General features: G+C 44.3%; 1 protein-coding gene and 1 pseudogene across 1 annotated transcript in view; both read right to left on the bottom strand.

Annotated features, from left to right (window-relative positions):
• The window catches only part of CACNA2D4 (calcium voltage-gated channel auxiliary subunit alpha2delta 4), a 123,528-nt gene that overhangs the window by 62,436 nt on the left and 38,347 nt on the right, over nucleotides 1-22,745 (bottom strand). The window contains exons 16-22 of the mRNA XM_032390745.1: nucleotides 22,570-22,644; nucleotides 17,571-17,657; nucleotides 16,948-17,019; nucleotides 7,895-7,956; nucleotides 6,756-6,823; nucleotides 4,766-4,811; nucleotides 4,575-4,672 (exon numbers count right to left, since the gene is read on the bottom strand). Of these exons, the coding sequence (XP_032246636.1) occupies nucleotides 4,575-4,672; nucleotides 4,766-4,811; nucleotides 6,756-6,823; nucleotides 7,895-7,956; nucleotides 16,948-17,019; nucleotides 17,571-17,657; nucleotides 22,570-22,644 (508 nt within the window). The remainder of the gene's footprint in view (nucleotides 1-4,574; nucleotides 4,673-4,765; nucleotides 4,812-6,755; nucleotides 6,824-7,894; nucleotides 7,957-16,947; nucleotides 17,020-17,570; nucleotides 17,658-22,569; nucleotides 22,645-22,745) is intronic.
• Nucleotides 20,539-22,431, bottom strand: LOC116623685 (annotated as a pseudogene).

Genomic DNA, 22,745 nt, shown 5'->3' with positions numbered 1-22,745 from the left:
AGCTTCCAAGTGTTTGAATTTCTGCCAAATTTTTTCTTGTGATTGAGTTCCAGTTTTAGAGCATTGTGGTCTGAGAATATGCAGGGAATAATCTCAATCTTCTGGTATTGGTTGAGACCTGATTTGTGACCCAGTATATGGTCTATTCTGGAGAAAGTTCCATGTGTGCTCGAGAAGAATGAGTATTCTGTTGTTTTAGGATGGAATGTTCTGTAAATATCTATGAGGTCCATCTGGTCCAATGTATCATTCAAAGTTCTTGTTTCCTTGTTGATTTTCTGCTTAGATGATCTGTCCATTGCTGAGAGTGGAGTATTGAGGTCTCCTACAATTAACGTATTGTTATCAATATGACTCTTTATTTTGGTTAACAGTTGGCTTATGTATATGGCTGCTCCCATGTTGGGGGCATAGATATTTACAATTGTTAGATCTTCTTGTTGGATAGACCCTTTAAGAATGATAGAGTGTCTTATTACAGACTTTAGTTTACAATCTAATTTGTCTGATGTAAGAATTGCTACCCCAGCTTTCTTTTGAGGTCCGCTGGCATGGAAGATAGATCTCCATCCCTTCATTTTCAGTCTGGATGTATCTTTAGGGTCAAAATGAGTCTCTTGTAGACCGCATATGGATGGGTCCTGTCTTTTTATCCAATCTGCAACCCTGTGCCATTTTATGGGAGCATTTAGGCCATTCATGTTGAGAGTGATTATTGAAAGATATGAATTAATTGTCATCATGTTGCCTGTGAAGACGTTGTTTTTATAGATTGTCCCTGTAAATTTCTGTTGTAGATCACTCTTGGGGTCTTTCTCCTTTTATAGAACCCCCCTTAATATTTCTTGCAGGGCCGGCTTAGTGGTCACATATTCTTTCAACTTCTGCCGGTCATGGAAGCTCTGCATCTCTCCATCCATTCTAAATGAAAGCCTTGCCGGATAAAGTATTCTTGGCTGCATGTTCTTCTCATTTAGTACCCTGAATATGTCTTGCCAGGCCTTTCTGGCTTTCCAGGTCTCTGTGGACAGGTCTGACGTTATTCTGATGTTCCTCCCTCTGTACGTAAGGACTCTCTTCCCCCTAACTGCCCTTAAGATGGTTTCCTTGGTTCTAAGATTTGCAAGTTTTACTATTACATGCCGGGGTGTTGGCCTGTTTTCCTTGATCTTAGGAGGGGTCCTCTCTACCTCTAGGACTCGAATGTTTGTTTCATTCCCCAGATTAGGGAAGTCCTCAGCTACGATTTGCTCAAATACATCTTCTAGCCCTCTGTCTCTCTCCACTCCCTCCGGGATTCCAATTATTCTGACATTGGAACGCCTCATGGTGTCACTTATTTCTCTGATTCTATTTTCATGGATTCTGAGTTGTTTTATCCTGGCCTTCTCTTTTCCCTTTTTATCTATTATACTGTCTTCCAGATCGCTTATTCTCTCTTCTGTCTCAGTTACCCTAGCTGTTAGATTATCTAGATTGGATTAGATCTCATTGATAGCATTTTTAAGTTCTGCCAAATCACCTTTTATTTCTGCCCTTAGAGACTCTATGTTGCCATTAATTGATTTCTCCATTCTAGCCATTGTCTTCACAATTGCTAGCCTGAATTCCATCTCCGACATCTTGGTTATATCTGCATCCATTTGTAAATCTGCAGCATAAGTCATAATCTCTGAGTCTTTTCTGTTTTGGGGGCTCCTCCTCCTAGTCATTCTGTTGATGGGTGTTTGAGGGAATGTATAGAGTCGAAATTATTGACCAGAACCCAAGCAAGATGCACCTGTTTTCTTGGGACCTTAGGGTTGCTGGCCTCTTGTTTTCCCAGCCTGTCTTCTGGGGGAGGGGCCTGCCGCGCTGTTACTCAGGCAACCCTGTTTGGGCGGAGTTGCCCTGCGCCCCTGTGGTGGGGGATGGGCTCAGTGGGAATCAGTCTTTGGGGCTTTTGTTCTCTGGCACCTTTCCCTGGTGGCTTTCCGCGTCTCTTCCGCGAGTCAGAGCAGAAGAGACCGTTTCCAACCCTCTGCCTCAGAGCAGAGAGACCGCAGTCTGTTCTTCAGTGAGCTCTCCAGGCCACACCGTCTCCGTTTCTGTCCGTGCTGCTATAAACTGCAGCGTCCTGGGTTGTGCGCCCCTCCGCAGCGCCCCCAGTCCTGCCTCCAGGTCGGGGCACGTCTCTGCCCTTTGTGCTTCTAAAACCGCCAGCCGCTCCCAGTTCGCGCGCGTGCGTGCGCGACTCCACTGCTTGGGGTTTCCACCCCCGGGGGTTGCAGTTCACCGGCGCGACCCCGGCGCACCAGGTTTCCGTCTCGGAGCCTGCAGTTCGCGTGCGCGCGACCCCGCCGGTCTGGCTTTCCACCCTGGGGGCTGCCCTAAAGTCCTTTCCCGACGCTACCAGTCTGCGAGTCTGTGCCCCATCCGCAGCGCACGAGGCTGTCACTCACCGGCGGTGCAGGATCCCCATGGCCAGGCACCCTCCCGCTGCCATTTATCCTCTGATATCTGCCCACGGAATCACGGCTCTCCGCTTCGTACCTCAAAACCAACTGCCTGCGATATTCTGTTTGTAGAGATCCAGATCTTCTTACATCTCAGGCTGGTTTCGTGGGTGCTCAGAGTGGTCTGGTAGATATCCAGCTCAATTCCGGGGACCAGTTGAAATAGGGTCCCTTACTCCTCCACCATCTTCCCCCCCTCCTCCCTCTCTCTTTTTTAAAAAAAAGTATTTACTTTTACTGAGGTGAGATCTAGGTAACAAAATCAACCAATTTAAAGTATACAAATCAGGGGCACCTGAGTGGCTCAGTCGTTAAATGTCTGCCTTCGGCTCAGGTCATGATCCCAGGGTCCTGGGATCGAGCCCCACATCGGGCTCCCTGCTCAGCGGGAAGCCTGCTTCTCCCTCTTCCATGCCCCCTGCTTGTGTTCCTGCTTTCACTATCTCTCTCTCTGTCAAATAAATAAATAAAATCTTTTAAAAAATGAAGTATACAAATCAGTGGCACTGAGTACATTCACAGTGATGTGCAGTCATCACCTCTGTCCAGGTGCACAATTTCCATCACCCCCAAAGCAGATCCTGTACCTATGAAGGCACTTGGGTGGCTCTTTTTCATCCTCAGCATAAGTAACATGGTCTGACAGAGTTAGGCACTATAAAGGATCCCATACAGCATCCTGTTCATGGCACTTACCAAAATTTGGAATACCCTCCATCTACACGCACATGCTTGAGTCTTTATTGTGTGGTTTCCCCACTAGATTACGAACTCCCTGAGAGTAAGGGTCTCGTCTGTTTGGCCCATCTCTGTAGCTTCAGTGCCTACCTCAGGCCTGGCACAGAGTACGTGCTCAGTACAGATTTACTGATGGAATGAATGAATGAATGCACAAATGAGTGCCCTGTTGGGCCAGCATGGGAGGCAAAGTCTTCCTTGGGAGTGACACTTATGTATCAGCATGACCTGTTTCTCTTCTGAAGAGGAAGAAGAGGGACCCTGCTGAGGGCGAGGCCCTGTGATTTCACCACCTGCACCTGTGTTGGGAAATTTAAGGTTAGCCTGAGAACCAGGCACTGGAAAACACTCACAGACCACAGGCTACAAGACACCACCCGGTGGAATACTCTCCTTTGCTGAGATGAGGACTGTGGGGTACAGAGCACCAGCTACTGGCTTGGGGCCCACTGCTAGGTGGTGGTAGGGACAGATCTATGGGCAGGCTGATGCCTTTACACTGTGTGTCTCTTTGGAGCCCTACTGGTGCTCAGGTGGAAGACACTCAAAGTGATCCTGGTCCCTGACATGGGGATACACTCATGCTGCCACAGTGCCAGGAACACAGGCAACTTCTTGGCCCCAGAGTGAGGCTGGCTCTGCCTTTTTCTTTGAAAATCTCCCTAAACCATGGGTGAGTTTGAGGGATAAAGCTACTTGGCAGTAAGTTCCTCAGTGGCTCAGCCATTGAAGAAGAGTGAAATCTTGCCATGTGCAACAACACGGCTGGATCTAGAGAGTATAGTGCTAAGTGAAATAAGTCAGTCAAAGAAAGACAAACACCATATGATTTCACTCATATGTGGAATTTAAGAAACAAAACAAACAAACAAACAAAAAAAGACAGACGAAAAACAGACTCTTAACTACAGAGAACAAACTGATGGTTACCAGAGGGGAAGTGGGTGGGAGGATGGGGGAAACAGGTGATGGAGATTAAGAGTACACTTATTGTGATGAGCACTGAGTAATGAATAGAATTGCTGAATCACTATACTGTACACTTGAAACTAATAGAACACTGTATATTAATTATGCTTGAATAAAAAAGGTTGATAATGATAATAATAATAAAATGTCAGTAATTAAGCACTTAAACAAAACGCATCGAGACCTTACCCATCAAGGTTAGTGTAATTTTTTCTGATTTCACTTTAAATTTGTTTATACAATTTTTGATAAGTGTCATATTAAAACTCATATCTAGTTAAATTTTGAAAAAAAAGGAAAGGAAAGGAGAAAAGAGAAAAGAAGAAAAAAGAAAAGAAAAGGGAGCCCTCCATGAGCAGGGCCGGCACTTACACTCTAGATCCGGGTCCTCCCCAGTCAGGAAGCGGACCATGGCTTCCAGCTGGCTGAGCTTTCGGTGGTCAGGGTCGATATCTGTGATGCAGTAGATCCTGGAGCCCAGGAAAGTCAATGTCACCTCAAGAAAATTCCATCTTTCTCCCTCCCATTCTCTACTCCTCGTGTACAGCAACTTTCCCACTTACCAATCACTGGCCAGGGTCAGATCTGGGTGAAGCAAGTCGTGCAGGCCTGAAACCAAAGCTCACACTCAGTACGATGCTCAGTCACTGTTGTGAGGATATGCACCTGAAATGCTTACAAACAACTGCCAGGAAGCTTCTCCAGGGAAGGGCTGTTTTATTCTTCCTCATTCTCAGCTCAGAGTAGGGACTCAACCGATAGGCTGGTGCTGGGTTTGTACAGACCATGCCTTTGTCCATGTTGCTCCTGCTTCCTGAAAGGCTTTTTCTTCCCATTGCCTCATGTCCAAATCCCACCTATTAGGATCTCTCTGAAAGGAGCTAATACTTTGAAACTAGTGGTTTTGGCTTCATTGGCTTCATTGTACCCAACTGAGCTAAATGGCCCGTCAAAAGAAAAACCCAGAGACAGGCCATGTATGTTTTGTGTAATCTCTGTAGCCTCATGCTACACCTACACTAACTGTGTGCTCACTGCATGTGTGTGGATTGAATGAGTGAAGGAACAAATGCCCTACTGAGCACCTACTCAGTCCTCAAGAAAGCACCAGGGAGGCCCAGGGAGTTTGGTCATTTTGGGGACAGTGGAAGACAGAGAAGGAGAGAGGTCCAACATCACGGACGTGTGTTCTGAAAGGGCGAATGCAGGGGTCACATGGTAGCATGTGGCTGGGCACAGGGGGTCTGCCAGGGACAGCTCCCAAAAAAGTGACATCTACATCAGGATGTGAAGAGTGGGTCCAAGTTAGCTGGGATAAGAGGGTGGGCCCTGGAGAGGAGAGCATTTCAGGGGAGAGCACAGCACATGGGAAGACTCTGAAGCTTAGTGCCTGGAGAAATGACCAAAAAAAAAAAAAAAAAATCCAGAAGGCCACTGAAGGTCCTTTAGCAGTGACACAATCTGATCTGGCATTTCTGGATAGGTTCCTCTGGCAGAGATTTACAGGAAGGGAGAGGCGGGGAGATCAGCTGTGATTGTTCAGGAGAGAGGTGACAATGACTAGGGTGGTGGCAGAGAGATGGACACATGAGATGCACTCAAGAGACGATAAAGGAAGAAAGGACAGAATGTGGCCATTAGACAGAACTGTGGCCACACCGTCCCAAGACTTCCTGAGACATCCCTGAGCTCCAGATATTGGTTTTGTGCTCTCAAGGTGCTCAGGCAGCCGGAAGTCAAGAACAGGCTGGGTTAGGGAGGGTGGGGCCCTTCTCCCACTCTTCCCCCGGTTTCTCACGGCCCCTCTCAGTTCATGTCCCGTAAGCTCCCCGCTATGGGTTGAGTTGTGTCCCCCAAAAAGATATGTTGAAGTATGAACCTCAGTCCTTGTGAATGTGACCCTATTTGGAAATAGGGTCTTGGCAGATGTAGTCAAGTGAAGATGAAGCCGTTAGGGTGGGCCCCAACCCAGTATGCCTGGTGTCCTTCTGCAAGGTTAAATTTGAGACCCACAGCGGGAGAAACCCTGTGATGAGGACAGAAGCTGCAAGTCAAGGAATGCCTGGGGCTACCAGGAACTGGCGAGGCCAGGAAGGATCCTGCCCTGGAGGCTTCGGAGGGGGCACGGCCTCCAGAACTGCAAGAGAACATATTTCTGGTGTTTAAGCCCAGCAGTCTGGGGTGCTTTGATGTGGCAGTCCTAGCCAGCTCCTGCAGATTTGCTCGTTTGCTCTTCCCTGCCTCCTCTGTCATGCCTTCTGAGAGGTGAAGTTCAGCTTTGTGCAGAGAAACACATCCCCTAGAGCCCACCTCCTCTGGTCCAGCAAAGCTTTCCACGATGGCAAGTCCTAGGCTTTGACGGCTTTGACAACTGACTGGCAGATCCTGCAGACCACACAGACCCCTCCTTGCCGGGCAGTCCCGCTCTGAGAGTCTGCTCTCAAATCTGGGACCTGGGAGGCTCTGGTTCTGCCCCGGGTTGGCCCTGCTCGGTGTCCCAGGAGAATCTATGTTTCCCTCTACACTGCCCATCAGTACTTGGCACAGACCCACCGTCTTCCACAGATGTGTTCCCCAGGAGGACGTATTCTCCATGGCCCCGGGACAGCACCACTCCCAGGCTGTGGGAAGAACAGAGAACGCACATGCTCAGCAAGAGCAAGGGCCAAGCAGCGCCCAGCCCATCTCCTTCCCTACAGTGACTTGAAGTTTGTGAGCTTTCTGCACCAACAAGTGGCCTGCATGCCAAGCCCCCCGGTTTTGCCCCTGGCCTTGCAGGTTGTCCCCTCTAAAACTGTTCTATTATTTTCATCGTTCCTGAGAAGGACCCTGTACGTTCTATAGGCCAGGAGCCCCCTCGGCTCCCATTTTAGTCAAGATTCATCCCAAACGTCTCAGGGACCTCCTGAATTGTAGAGAGGTTTGAGTCGCACAAATAGGAGAGTCTTTTCCTGCCTGGTGAACCCCATGATGCCTTCCTCTCTCTCCTGGTAGAATACTGCTTTTAATATTCGCTGAATATCTGAATTACTTGCGGAGCTCTAAAAGATACTAGTGCTGGGGCCCCATCCCAGAAATTCTGAGTCTACTGGTTTGGGGCATTGGCAATTTTGCAAAATTCCTCAGGTATTCTAATGAGCTATCTAGGCTGAGCACCACACTTTATTGAGAAATGAGGTAATTCAAAGATAAAGGATATTTGTTCCCTAATCTGTATAATGCCTCAAATTGAATACAGTTGGAAGGAACCTAAGACATTTTCAAATTCATTCTTTCATCTTGCCATCGCTTACACTGCATTGCTTTAAGATCTTTAAGTGGATTATGTCCTTTATCCTCACCAACCATAAAGAAAGAGCTACTATTTTTAGCCTCCTTTTACAAGCAAGAATCCAAGGCGAAGTGCAGTTGAGTAACTTGACTAAGGTCGCACAGCCTGCTAGAGGTGGGGATGGGACCCAACCCAGGCAGTCCGGCTCCACACCTGCACATTAGGATTCACTGGCAAAGCAGGTCTAGACCTCGAGTTTCTAGACCTTGAGTTTCTTGAAGGAAAACCTGGGGTTTTTTCTGTTACCACAAAAATTGCCAATGGGTAAATTCATTCCCCAGACCTGAAAGTTCTGCCCTGAGTTGTTGGTATTTGTGTTCCAACCACCCTCCCCCTTCCATACAAAACGTGGGCCCCTCACCTGAAAGGTGTGTCACTGATGTCTGTGAAGAAGTAATCGTTGGTCAGGAAAAGAACTCTCTTCTAAAAGAAAGAAAGAAAAGGGTGTTTGCTGGAGAGAGGAGCGCCTGACCAGGCCACCTACCTCCTCACCCAGTGCCTTGGGGTTTCGTCGCCTCTGGGCCTCTTCCCTCACCTCCGACCCCTCACTTCCGACCACCACGGACATGCCTCACCTATGGTGGATGCCATAGGCAGGACCACCGCCAGGCCCAGGAAGCTGCGGCCACGGGGGCTGCCTGAAGAAGGGACCAACGTCTGCCCCTGTGCTGCCCTAGAAACTGGCCGCTAGCCCCGTGTGGCTATCACTTGAAATGCGCGACCGAGGACCCGAAGCTTTACGTTTTAGTTAACTGAGTTAATATACATTGAAATTTAGATAGTCAGCGTGGCTCGTGGCTACTGTATTGGGCTGTGCAGGATGGCATGGACACCCGAGAGGAGGCTGCCAGCTGGTGTGTAACCCGCCTACAACCTCCCCCTTTCTGGAATAGAGCTGGGGGGGCCACCGGTCCCTCCATGAAACCCCTCCCAGCGCCACATCACACCTTCTTTTTCTTTGCAAAGCTGCCATGTTTGGGGCTTCTGTTGAGTCTGTGTAAGTGAGGGCATCGGGGAGGGCACAGCGGGGGCTGGGCACCAGGCAGACGTGGATTGAAGGCCAGCTCGCCTCTTACAGGCTGTGTGCTCTTGGCTGAGCTGCTTTGCTTCTCTGAGCACTGGAGTGCTCGTTTGTAAGGCAGAACTAACAGCAGCACCCGTGCGGGGCCTAAGGTGGCTGTGAGGCTGTGAGGGTGTTTCCCATGGATGGGGGTGGGTCTGGGGAAGAGCAGGATTTGCTCTGGGCTCTGAGGCTCTGTGGGTCGTCCTGTCTGTGTACGCCTTTGGGAAAGCCACAGGTTGTTCTTATTCCCTTCACTTCTTCTGGCTTCTCTTTCAGTTTGGAAATGAGAGGAACATGTCAGAAGGGGACACAGCAGGAGTGGGGTGGCACAAAAGGGTTTGTTTCTATAGGAAACCAGTTTTAGACCAAGCCCGAATGAACTGTTCTCCAGCACTGGCCTCATCCCACAGTCTGCCCTCCTGCCTCCCGTGCCCCGGTCAGGTCCTCTCTGCAGTGTCCCTCCCTCCCAGCGTCCCCGGGCAGTCAGGAGCCAGCGGGGCTGTCAGGACCTTGGGCGCCCTGTGTTCCAATGTGGGGCTGGCTTGAGTGTCCGAACTGGAGATCATCTTTTTAATTTTTCCTTTTTTTTACTTATTAAAGAAAAAAGGCAAAATGCACAGATCTTCAGTGTATTCTTCCAGTAGTTTTGGTAAATGTATACAGCCATGTAGTTACCTCCCCAATCAAGATATGGAGTGTTTGCCTCCTCTAAAATCTCTTTGCCTCCTTCCAGTCCATCCCCACGCCTCCTCCAAGGGTGAACTCTTCTGAATTCTACCACCTTAGATTAGGTTTGCCTGTTCTCACGGTGTGTGCTCCTTTGGGTCTGGCTTCTTTTGCACAACATAACGTCTTTAAGATCCGTCTGTGTTGTTGCGTGTGTCGGCAGTGTGTTTCCTTCTTTTGCCGAGTAGAACTCCGATGTGTGGGACACGAGCTTGCCTTTACACTCATTGGTCAGTCCCTTAAATTTTAGCGGAGCGTATGGAACGGAATCTGATTGCAGTTTGAGTTTGCATTTCCTCGATGATTGACAAAGCATGTTTTCATGTGCTTATTGGTCATGTGTATATCTTCATTTGTGAATGCTCAAGTATTTTGCCCATTTTTTAAAATTGGGTTGTTAGCGTTCTTGTTAACAATCTGTAGGGGCTCTTTATGTATTCTGCACACAGTCTGGGCCTTACTTTTTCATTTTCTTAATGGTGTCTTTCAATGAGCAGAACTTCCTGCTTTTGATGAAGTCCAGTGTATCAAATTTTATTTTATGTTTGGTGCTCTTGGTGTTTTGTCTAAGAAATCGTCGGATAACTTCAGGTTGTAAAGATTTTCTCCTGTGTTTTCTTATAGAAGACTTACAGTTTTAGCTTACCTTGAAGACTATGATCCATCTCTAACTTTTCTATGTGGTGTGAGATATGGCTCACTGTTTTTTTTTTTCATACATTTTTTCAGTAGTTCTAGCACCACTTGTTAAAAAGATTTTCCTTTCTTCATTGATTTGACAAGCTGTCTTTGTTGAAAATCAGTTGCTAAACATGAGAGTTTATTTCCAGATTCTCTATCCCTTTATCTATTCTTGTGTCAATACCCCTGCTTGGCTACTGTAGCTTTATAGTCAGTTTTGAAATCATGTAGTACAAATCATCCAAATTTGTTCTCATTTTTCAAGGTTGTTTGGGCATTTTAGGTCCTCATATAAATTTTAGAATCACTGTCTCCTGCAGTCCATTCAAATTTTGATTGGGATTATGTTGGATTCACAGATCAGTTTGGGGAGAATGGATGGTATGGCAATATTGATAACAACTTGTAAACATGGTTACATGTAAACATGTAAACATGTAAACATGTTACATGTTTACATGTAAACATGTAAACATGGTTATATCTTTTTATTCATTTAATTTTTTTGACATTCTTTCTGCAGCATTATGTAGTTTTCAGTGTAGAGGCCATTTACCACTTCGTTCAATTTATTCCTAAGTATTTTATGTTGTTTGATGCTATTGAAATTGGTACTTGAAAATAATTTATTTCCAATTGTTTGCTGACAATTGGAAATAAATAACTAAATAACTAAATAATACAATTGATTTTTATAGTATTGGACAATCGGAAATAAATATATATGTATATATGTGTGTGTGTGTATATATATATATATATATATATATATATATACACATATATATAAAATACAATTGATTTTTATAGCATTGACCTCGTGTTCTGTCAACCTGCTAAATTTACCTGTTAGTTCTAGTAGTTGCTTTGCAGATTCTTAGAATTTTCTATGTAAACAATCATCTCGTCTGTGAATCCAGACAGTTTTACCTCTTCCTTTCTGATTTTTGTGCCTTTTATTTTGTTTCCTTGCCTTATGGCAAGGACAGATCCTGGCAGGGTCCAGTGCAGTGTTGAACAGAGGTGGAGAAAGCAGATATCCTTCCCTTGTTCACACTTTAAGGGAAAAAATGTTTAATATTCCATCATTTAAAGTTAGCCTTTTCATAAATGCCTTTTATCAGATTGAAGAAGTTTCCTTTTGTTTCCAGTTAAATTTTGTCAAATGCTTTTTCAGCATCTATTGAGATGACCATATGGTGTTTCTCTCTTATTCTGTTAATGTAATGAATTACCCTGATTGGCTTTTTTTTTTTTTTTCCTGATTGACTTTTTTGAATGTCAGATTAGCCTTACATTCTTGGGATAACCCCACCATGTGCTATTGTTGCCATGTATCTTCCACTTGTGTATGTTATACACCCTTCAATACAAGGTCAAAATTTTTGCCTAACATAGTTGGTTTTTTGAGCAGTTAAAAAAAAGTCATATTAATGTGCACATTTACCATTTCCAGAGCTGTTTGTTTCCTCATATAGACCTGAGTTTCCATCTGTGTCATTTTTCTTCAGCATAAAGAACTTCCTTAAGCATTTGTTAATAGTGCAGGTCTGACAGTGATCAACTCTGTTCTATTTTTTATAAGAAAATATCTAAATACACATCTTTTTGGAAGGATATTTTCCCCATACATAGACTTTTGGGTTGACAGTTTTTTTTCTTTTGGCATTAAAAAATTTTTTTTATTGTTTTTGATGAGAAGTCAGCCATCGTTCTATTATTGTTTTTCCTCTAACTTCTTTTAAGATTTTCCCATATCTTTGATTTTCAGCAGGTGTATTATGGTGAGCCTAGGTGTGACTTCTTTTTCTTTTTATCCTGCTTGGGGTTTGCTGAAATCTTTATATCTGTTGGGTGATGTCTTTCACAATGCTCAAGATATTTGGGGCATTCTTTTTTCAAATACTTTCTGCTTCATTCCTTCTCCCTTCTTCTGGGACTCCAAGGACATATGTCAGACCATAGATAACCAAGGGATAATTATTTTCAAAAATTTCTTTGATCTTTAGAATGGATAATTTCTATTTATCTGTCTCCAAATTCACTGTCCCTTTTTTCCTGCAATCTGCTGATAAGCCCATCCAGTAAAAATTTCATTTCAGATATTGTACTTGTCAGTTTTAGACTTTCTTCTTGGTTCTTGTGGTAGTTTTATACTGTGTCAAATTAATTAAGCTGGAACTACACTTCCAGACTCACTTCCCTGTATGGTCCCAAGCTTGGGTTGGCCAAAAGAGAAGTTTTCATGAGGTTTATAAGGCAGAAGGGAAACAGCAACCCTTTTACATGCTAACGGTCAGTACAGCATATCCAGCACTTGCAGCTTGCTCTGAGCTGTTGGCTTACCTTCTTGGCATGGGGCAGCAACCAGAATCAAAACTTCCCCAGCTGCCCCTGGACCTCTTCCTTCAGTTTCCCTGAGATCTGAGCCTGGTAATTGTCTAGCTCCATGTAAAGGGCACTCTTTCTTGCGGATCACCCATACCACTGTGATTGGAGGTAGTAAGAGACAGATGTGGGTTTTAGTTGTCCTCATGGTTCCTATTTTTCCTCATGGGTTTCCGTTTGTTCTTGTTTTCCCTTGCGTTTCATTCAGCTTTCCTTCCAAACTGCTGGCCCTACTGATCTATGATGACTTCAAGCTCACCACTAGATGCAGGGACAGCAGTCTCACAGACTTCTCTACCAGAAACGACAGTCTCATAATGTGGAACTCCTGGAATAAAACCCTATATTCATATCACTTGCAGTGGACTTACTTCTTTGATCAAACCCCAACCATTTCTCTGCTGAAATTCTCCATTGATTCACTTATTCTGACCATCTTTTCTTTTAATTCCTTGTGCATATTTATCATACCTGCTTTTAAGTCCTTCTAATTCCAACAGCTGGTCATCCCTGGGTCAGTTTCTAAGACTGCTTTTTCTCTTAACTATGTGCTACATTTTCCAGTTTCTTCAAGTGTCTGATAATTTTTATTGTACACTGGCTATTTTGAAGAATAGGCTGTAGATACTTTGTCTTCCTCTGGAGAATGTTGATTTCTATTTTAATTAGCAGATAAATAATTGGCTGATCACTCTGAGCATGTGGAGGCTTGGATTTACATTTTTGTTAGGGTGGGTCTGTTTCAACTTTGTCTTTGGGTCTAGGTGAGTCTCCTGGTCTTGGGACATAGTCTTTACTCCTAAAGTATAGCTCTTCTGTGCTTTCAAAGAAAATCCTGAGGTGTTTACCAAACCTCTTCACCGTGGTGTGACTCAGAATCCAAACTACCCTCACTACCATAGGTAGCAGTTGGAATCTTTGTTCTGATTTTCAGCTCTTCAACTGTTGCTTTCCACTGGGTACTTAGATTCTCCCCTGTATATATGTAGTTTAAAGTCAGTCAAGAATTTGAGAGAAGTTTGTTTACATATGTTAGGGCCAGCCCACCTATGGACCCCTCATTTCTAGGATATCTTCCTTCACGTTCAGACACTCTGAGAGCCCAAATTCTATTCTCCGATACTTCAAGATGGTAACTATACCTTTCTGTTTGAATTACAGCTGTTTCATTTAAACAGCCTGGGGCATGACCTTCAGAAAAAAAAACCCACATAAATGTGTATTTCACCCAGTGTAGTTCTCTTGATTCAAGGGTTGAAGCCCCTTCAACCCTTGTTTTCTGCCTGCTTTTGGTCACTTTCATATGCCCTTAAATGTTTGTTTTTTATATTTTGTCCAAATGTATAGTTGTCATGTGCTGGAGGATTAGTCTATTGCAAGCTACTCCCTCATAACTGGAATCATAACTTTGAGATAATCTTTTAAGGTTGAGGCAAAAGGAAGAGAGAAGGAGTGGGGGTTTCCTTGAATCCCCATTAAACAGAAAGAGAGAACTGGAGAGGTTTGGAAGATGAGAGTAAAGAGGTGTCAGAACAGTCTCCCCCTCTAATAGATTGCCTCCCCTTGCTGTAAAAAAAAAGTGTGCAAGTGAGTGAGTGAGTGTGTGACTAAGAGAGAGAGAATGAAAAAGTGCCACATAGCACTCTAATCCTGCCCCCCTGAATCCAGTGGAGAAGCATGGGGCAAAGCTGCCCTAACTGCCTGTGCCAGTTGCTGGTGTGTGTGTGTGTGTGTGTGTGTACACCATATGCCCATCAGCAGGGCTAACTTGGAAGAACCTGAAGGCTAGTAAAGAACACTGTCTGTCTCTCTTCCTCCCCCCACTGCTAATTATTTGTTCTAAACTATCAAACAACATGAAAATGATTTTTAAAAAGCCCAGGATAAGATGCTCCAGGATACTTTGATTGTCTGTTTTTTCTTTTAAATACGTCCCAGGATATCTGACCAGGATACTACTGATGGGTTAGAAATTATGACACTATTTACTGGCCCACATTTTGGGAAAAACAGCCTGTATCAAAATGGCAAATAGGAGACCTGCAGGCCAAAGCTGGACTCCTTACAAGTTTGAGATCCTAGCTTTTGGTCCATATTGTGTTTTTAATATTTTTGGAATTAAATGCATAACATTTAAAAATATGGATTCTTAGCTGTCTCCTTTAGATGGTACATGAACCCTTCAGTTCCCAGCACCCCCAATACCAAGGCTTGTCTGTTTCTCTTACTCACATTTCTGAACATGGCCTATCTGGCCCCATAGGTTTTTGACTTTGTGAGTCCTGCTCTAAATCTTGCTGGGTTGCCACTACTGTCTTGGGAATGCCAACATAGTTGCCTGTCTGGTATTTAGGGGCGATGGAAAAAGGTCTGAATTAATCCATGGGAAGTAAGGATTCATGTAAAATCCCCTAAAGAAAACAACAAAACAGGTCACCACCTTCCAGGATGATATCAAATATTCCCACAATGCTTTAAGAAAGCTTCCCTTGGCTTAGACCTGAAGAGTGTTTGTGAGGTGAGACACACCACTGAGCTGAGAGGGCTGGGGTAGACTGGCAGGAAAGAACACGACAGGACAGTCTGCAAAACTCTTAAAAGAGAAGACATGTAGGGCAGACAGAGCAATCGGTAATGAACAAAATGTAGCAACATCGGGGAGAGGGGCATCATAATAGATCAGAGCAGTGAGAGGCTGGATACCACTGCAGTGGCCTTATAGCAAAATGTCCCTCACACACAGTGCAGGTGCAGCAGCTTCTGAGCACGGAAGTAAAGAGATGAAAGATTAAAGAGTTGAGTTATGATATAATGAGGTAGAGGGAGAAGAGAAGACAATGAATTTTAAAGATGGAAACAGAATTCTAAAGAGACTCCTGGGAAATCTTTAAGCTGGAGATTGAGTGGAGAAGTCAGGGCCACTCCTACAGAAAAGCTTAATACATTAGTGATTAAGGGTATGTCGTGTAGAATCAGACACATGTGGGCTTTGCAATTAATCATCTAGGTGACTGGGCAAGTTTTTAGCTTCTCTGAATTTCCTCATCTATAAAATGGGGGTAGGATAGTACATACTTCATAGGGTTGTGAATGTTGAGTGAATACTTACAAAGTGCTGAGTCCAGTTTCTAATAAACGTTAGCTACTGTTATTATTATTGGTAGTAATAGTAGTATCAGTACTACGAACACCTATGTGGTATGAAAGGTACATCTCCATCATGATCATGATTAGCATCACTCAAGTTCTTTATGTTAAAGCACTCACATGTCAGGAAGCTTTTGTTAAATTGCAATTTAACCTGGGTGGTTTATTAGCAGCAATGAACACATTTCGAAGGGACAGGAAGAAATTTGAGGAGAGGTTCAGACTGTTTGGATCTGGTTAGGACTCTCCCTTGGTGGCTCTGAGAAGCATGAAGGCAACATGAGAACACTGGGCACTGGGAGGAAAGGATGGAAGACACACGGTACCAACTTCATAAGTTGGTCTAAATTTGATATAGTATAGCCATACTCCAATTTGTCTGGAAGTTGCTGTCTGCCATGTGCATGTTAAAATTTTCATTATAGCTACCTTAAATGCTTTGGCAGGGCTGGGCTAGGGAAGAGCTCCCTTGTGCATATAAGCAGAAGTCTGTTGAGATAAAAGTGGAGGTGCATGGAGAAACCTCTACTTTTTTTGGATCAGGAGAAGAAGCTGCTATCACTCCTGGCCTGACATCACTGATATTGCCCAGTTTGCCTAACAGAGGCCCTTCTCAGTCCAGAGCTTATAAAAAGCAGGCAGATGTCACACAAATCAGATACTGGTCCCAGTGAAATTCAGCCCATGTGTCTAAAGGGAATGCAATGAATTGCTTTCCCTTTCCAGTGCTTTCTTGTTTGGCTTCCATGGAGGTTTGTGTTTGTGGAAGAACTTGGGTCTAATTGTTGCAGACAGATGCCTGTGTTCTTTTAGCTGAGGCAGATGGGCAACAAGAGGAGGAGGTGGGGGCGGTTGTGAGGGAGGAGGTGACATTTGTAAATATGTCAAGGGACAATGCAAATTCAGCATTAATGCAGTGGAACCTTTTAAATGAGAAGATGAAATGATCTTTTATAAATGATGCATGGATCTGGGAAGAGAGCAATGGCATCAGTGAGGGTATTGATTCTTGACCTTCTGTAGTTACAGTGGATTATTTTTAACCTCTTCCCATATAACATGATTAACAAGAGTTGTTAACAGTTTGCAAAATTAACTATCACTTTCCTTCTTTCCATTTTAAACAACAAAAGGGATGAGTAGCAGGCAGCATTAGGAAGAAAGAAGAGTTGTAAATGCCTTGAGCTAACCTACTGCTTTGCTCAGTAGTCTCCAAAGAACTGATCATTTCTTGGTCAGATGTTTCTCTGGGGTTGATGCACACTTTGATATACTCTCTACAACAAGCACTCAAGTCTTGAGCTCTAATTCAGCTAGGTTCAAATCCCTTACCACTACCCCAAACCTCAATCAACTGGGATGCTGCTTTCCTGGGACCAGACCCTGGTTCTTTCCTTTAAGCTCCTTACCCCTTTGTCCAGTGGAACCTTCACATCCATAGAGAGAGAACCTGTTTCCCCATTGATCATGGCTGTTCTGAGCTTCAAGAGGAAAGATAATGGTATTAGTCCCCTGGCTCACACTGGAGGGTGGAAGGCATTGAGCTTTATTGACCAGATTGCAGTTGATCCCTAGGAATACTTTTAGTTCTTCCCTTTTTCCTTTAAGCAGAATACCAGGAGGGAGTATAGACCTGATTCTAGGTTCCATTTAGCTTATAATTCCAGACCTTCACCAAAATAATGCTCCCAAGTACATTGATGTATGAGAGAACATGGTGCCATATTACTGAGACATAATTTCCTCCAGAATGAGCTACGGACTGCCCCCCCCGCCCCCCAAATCAGACTGAAACACCACTGGAACTCAACCTCTGTGGCTTATAGACATGGTTCATACCACCTCAGCACTCCCTGAGATCCAGGAAGATAGTATTATGTTGTTATAGTTGTTGGCAGAATTGCCCATTACAGAAATTGCTTCTGGTTTGGCTTGGAAAGCCTCCACTGAGAGGAGCAGAGCAGCCCCAGAGCTCACCGCCCTGCAGCTGGCCTGTGTACTGGCTTCTCTTTCTCCTGCTCTCCCTACTCACGGTTTCGGCTCGGTCTTCCCACTCCACTTCGGAGAGATCCACGCTGTTGTAGTTAGGTTTGGGTTTCAGTTTCTTCCCCTCTCTGTACTGGAGTGGGCAGGTTGGGAAGAAAGATGTGAGGTTAAACACGAGGCCCTGCTCAAGTTTCATCTCTTCTCCAAAGTCTTACAGATATTTTCATAAAATCAAAGAATCTCAGTGATTCCTTAAGGTTATCTGGGCCAACCTGATGCAGCATTTCCCTTCCCAACATTTATGACAGATCGTCTCACGGTCTCTGAGTGGATATTTCCTATGGTGAGGAGCTCCCTAATTTGTGAGTCAGCTTGTCGTAGTTTGGACAGCTCTAATCGTTAGAAAGCTCTTCCCTATACAGAGCTGAAATCTGGTTCCCCATTACTTTTACCCATTGTTCTTATTCTTTCCCTGGAGGTATACAGGACGTTTTCCACCTGACAACTGTTGAGGTTTTTGAAGGTGCTCGTTACTCCTGACTACACCTCTCCAAACTAAACGTTCCCAGGTTGCAGATGCCTCAACTCCCTCTGAATATGCTCTACATTGTCAATGTCACCCTCAGAATGGAGTGCCCAGAATGAACGTCAGTATTTCAGATGGGGTTCTGACCAGTGTGGTGTGCGTGTGACCTGCATGGACCACAATATCATATGGCTTTGCCTACTGCCTCTGATTCGGCTGGATTTCCAGGACAGCTACACTGCCCAGACAGCCCAAATCGAGTTTCAGTCACTTAAGTGCCCTTGGCCTTCCTCACGTGGCACACTGTTAAATTACATCTTTTCAATATTATGCTTGAGCATTGACTATTTTGCAGAACTTTCCATGCATTCTAATATATTCATCTTGTTAGTTTCAGCCCATTGTTTAGATGAATACTTTCTGAATACAAATTTCCTCCCTTAATGTATTATCCCTACCTTCCAGACTTTGTGTCGTCTGGTTTCTGTGCTTTCATCTTGCTGATAGAATTCTTGAATGGGACAAAGCCAAGGACAGACAGATTCTGCAGCGCCTAATAAAGACCTCCCTCCAGCTCAACATAGAGCCATTAATCAAGTCTTTGACTGTTATTATTTTCTGGCCCTGCCTTCCCTCCCTCCCTCCCTCTCTGATACCAAGACAGATTATCATCAAGTTATCTGCCACTAGGTTGGTGGCACTTCCCAGCTTTAGTTTAATAATAGATCAAAAAAGGAAAAGGATGGTTTATTGTCAGAGTAAATTAAGAATTAATCAGAGGGTTTACTTTTAGTAGAATGAGGCCCCCAAAGATGCTTGAAAGTTTGAAGTCCCCTATCACTGTGTATCAATGCTTCTGCCAGTTTTTTCTTTTTTCCAGAAACTGTCACCCTTATTTTTTCCCTATCTGGGTGGTCTGCACTGTAACTGCCACAGCAGTATCATTTTTGCATTCTTCTTTTTCTTCTCACCCATGCTTCTCACCCATGCTTGGATGACGTTCCCATTCCTGGTCTTGCTGATGCCTGTGCTCTTGACAAACAGCCTTGTCCTGCCATCTTTTACATCGAATCTCTTTCTTTTGAGTAAGGTGCAATATTCCTCATCATTGCTATTGTCTAATTCTGGTGATATCTGAAAAATCGTCTCTAACTCCTATTGTTAAAACCATAATTCCACTTTGTATAATTACTCATACTTTGAGCTCTGACGGAAAGATTTCAGGCCAACAGTATGGCTCTTGATCCTCTTTCAGTTTGTTACTAGGCAGATCCTCTATTACTTTTCTTTTTTAAACTTAACTATTGTTCTCCTTAATACCTATCACAAATTGATAGTGCTTTCCTTAGGAATCTCATTATGTTGGCTTTACATAGTAATGTTTGTCATGTAATAATGCTCTACACAGTATTTTTCTCTAATTGTTTCATTGGTGTAAGTCTATTTGTGTATACTTTATTTCCTTAATTAGACTATTACCTTTTGTTTATAGCATTCTCAGAGTGTTATAACATCAGTCACCCAGTAGATCCACGATATTAATTGATTGGTTCAATCAATCTAGATTGATTCATCTAGATTATAGAGATGGTGACAGATGAGTTTCTGACCAGTGCCCTTTAATTTTACAAGTCAGCTCCATGATTGACATTTTTTTTCCTGCTGAGTCATTTTGTTGCCACCGGGGCTGCCTCCTATAGAACCCACTGGTACAAGTCGGTGGCCCGTTGTGGATTCAGATGCTTGCCCAATAGAGTCTGAATTGGGAAGACAACATGGCTTCCAGTGTGCCCTGATCTCTCTACTATGAACCTCTATAGTTTGTCTTAAGTAGCTCAGTCGCTTTATGAACACTCAGTATCTATCTATCTGAACCAAACTGGAACGACATGTGCTTTGGGTGGTTTCTCCAAATGGCCCCTGGGGCAGATGAGCCCCTTAATAAGTTCTCACAAAGGTGCCCTGCTAGCTATTGTCTTCAGCTGCCATCTCAATTCAGTGTGAGACTGGAAGGGGAAAGGGCTAAGGTTTCCGTAGGACCTAACTACCCTCCCCCTGCTGCTCCCAATACTCACACTAAGAGGTGTGGCCATTGTTGTCAGCAATAGTGGCCAAGTGCCACAACCAGAGGCAGCAGGGAGCCCCTAGCCTTGGAGGTAGACGTTTAATTTTTTTAAATTTATTTTTTATTTTTTTCTCATTAAACTTTTGTTTTAATGGGTCTCAAAATTCTGTGACAGATTTTTGGTCAAGTTGTTTCCATTAAAAAGTACTGATTTTAAAAACTAATTACTTAAAACTGCCACACACACACAAAAAACAAATGGTCCACAAAACATTCTCCTTTCCTTCTGAAGGTTTTACGATGCATTGTTATCATTAACCAGTCTTTTACTATTAAACTTAAATGGCCAATTGACACAAACAGTTTTGAGACCGTTCTGCCAGCACTGATTAAGACTGGGGTGACAGGTATTAGGGATAATACTCATTTAGCCTTCTGAGCTTCCTGGGCAGACTTGGTGACCTTGTCTGCTCCTGCCTCCTTCTTGTCCACTGCTTTGATGACACCCACAGCAACCGTCTGTCTCATATCACGAACAGCAAAACGGCCCAGAGGAGGAGAGTCAGAGAAGCTCTCAACACACACAGGCTTGCCAGGAACCATATCAACAATGGCAGCATCACCAGATTTCAAGAACTTGGGACCATCTTCCAGCTCTTTTCCAGAACAACAATCTATCTTCTCTTTCAGCTCAGCAAACTTGCAAGCAATGTGAGCTGTGTGACAATCCAGCACAGGTGCATATCCAGCACTGATTTGGCCTGATGGTTCAGGATAATCACCTGAGCTGTGAAGCCAGCTGCTTCCATTGGTGGGTCATTTTTGCTGTCACCAGCCACACTGCCACGACAAACATCTTTGACAGATACGTTCTTGACATTGAAGCCCACATTGTCCCGAGGACGAGCCTCACTCAAAGCTTCATGGTGCATTTCAACAGACTTTACTTCAGTTGTAACATTGGAGCAAAGGTGACCACCATGCCAGGTTTAAGAACACCAGTCTCCACTTGGCCCACAGGGACAGTACCAATACCACCAATTTTGTAGACGTCCTGGAGAGGCAGACGCAAGGGCTTGTCAGTTGGACGAGTTGGTGGCAGAATGTAATCCAGAGCTTCAAGCAGTGTGGTTCCACTGGCATTCCCATCTTTACGGGTGACTTTCCATTCCTCGAACCAAGGCATGTTAGCACTTGGCTCCAGCATGTTGTCTCCATTCCAACCAGAAACTGGCACAAATGCTACTGTGTCAGGGTTGTAGCCAATTTTCTTAATATAGGTGCTGACTTCCTTAATGATTTCCTCATATCTCTTCTGGTTGTAGGGTGCCTCAGCGGAATCCATCTTGTTAACACCAACAATTAGTTGTTTTACACCCAGTGTATAAGCCAGAAGGGCATGCTCACGGGTCTGCCCATTCTTGGAGACACCGGCTTCAAATTCACCAACACCAGCAGCGACAATCAGGATAGCACAGTCAGCCTGAGATGTACCTGTAATCATGTTTTTGATAAAGTCTCTGTGTCCTGGGGCATCAATTATGGTCACATAATACTTGCTGGTCTCGAATTTCCACAAGGAGATATCAATGGTGATACCACGTTCACGTTCAGCTTTCAGTTTATCCAAGACCCAGGCATACTTGAAGGAGCCCTTTCCCATCTCAGCAGCCTCCTCAAATTTTTTGATAGTTCTTTTGTCAATCCCACCACATTTGTAGATCAGATGACTAGTGGTGGTAGACTTGCCCGAATCTATGTGTCCAATGATGACGATGTTGATGTGAGTCTTTTCCTTTCCCGTTTAGGTTTAGGTTGAGTGGTGATTTTCATGACACCTGTGTTCTGGTGGCAAACCCGTTGCGAAAAAGGAGGTAGACGTTTTAGATAAAATGATGCAACTTTCTTTCTTGGCTATTAGTTTTTCAGTTGGATGCATGTGAAAATGCCCCCAAGCCCTTGTATCAGGATGGAGGGAGCCAGGAAGGAGGCAGGGGCACTCAGGAACACATCCCAAGACAAACTCGGGGGAGCCACAGCTCTGCTGCCCACCTCTCATGTGAATTTCCTTGCCATTTTTGTTGTTAACTCAATGTTCACACTCCCTGGGGTGGACCCTCGAGGTCTGATGGTACTGCTGTCAGGCTCCAAAAGGAGCGTGGAGTGACTGAGGCAGTGACAGGAACATAAGTGGCTTGTCCTTCAGAGAAAACTGCACATTTCATTACACGCTCTCTGGACTATTCATCAATCAGTTCATGCATTTTTGCCTTGTCTTTCCTGCTAGATTACAAACAATTGGAAGACAGGGACCATGACTTAAATTTTTTCCGTATATTACCCATTTGGTTCTTAAATGGAGCCCAATGTGTGTTCATTATTTTAACTGTTTTTATGAACTATCTCCAAATCCCATATAGTTAAGATCCCAATGCAAATAAGATCTGTACCTACCAGGGGTCGGAGGTCAGGATGTGAGAGAATGTAGCCATTGTTAGTGTTCAAAAAGGCATATCCATGCACTCCGAGCTGCCAAAACACCAGGGATTGAGGGGTGTCAGACCTGTTGTTTGGGTTGGAGAACTGGAGCTAGGAAAGGGTTGGGCTGCAGGGTGGTTAAAAATGGCAGC

The sequence above is a fragment of the Phoca vitulina genome, unplaced genomic scaffold (assembly GCF_004348235.1).
Source record: "Phoca vitulina isolate PV1807 unplaced genomic scaffold, GSC_HSeal_1.0 scaffold59, whole genome shotgun sequence".
Taxonomy (NCBI): Eukaryota; Metazoa; Chordata; class Mammalia; order Carnivora; family Phocidae; genus Phoca; species Phoca vitulina.
Note: the sequence above shows the minus strand (reverse complement) of the source record. Positions and strands in the feature narration are given on the sequence as shown.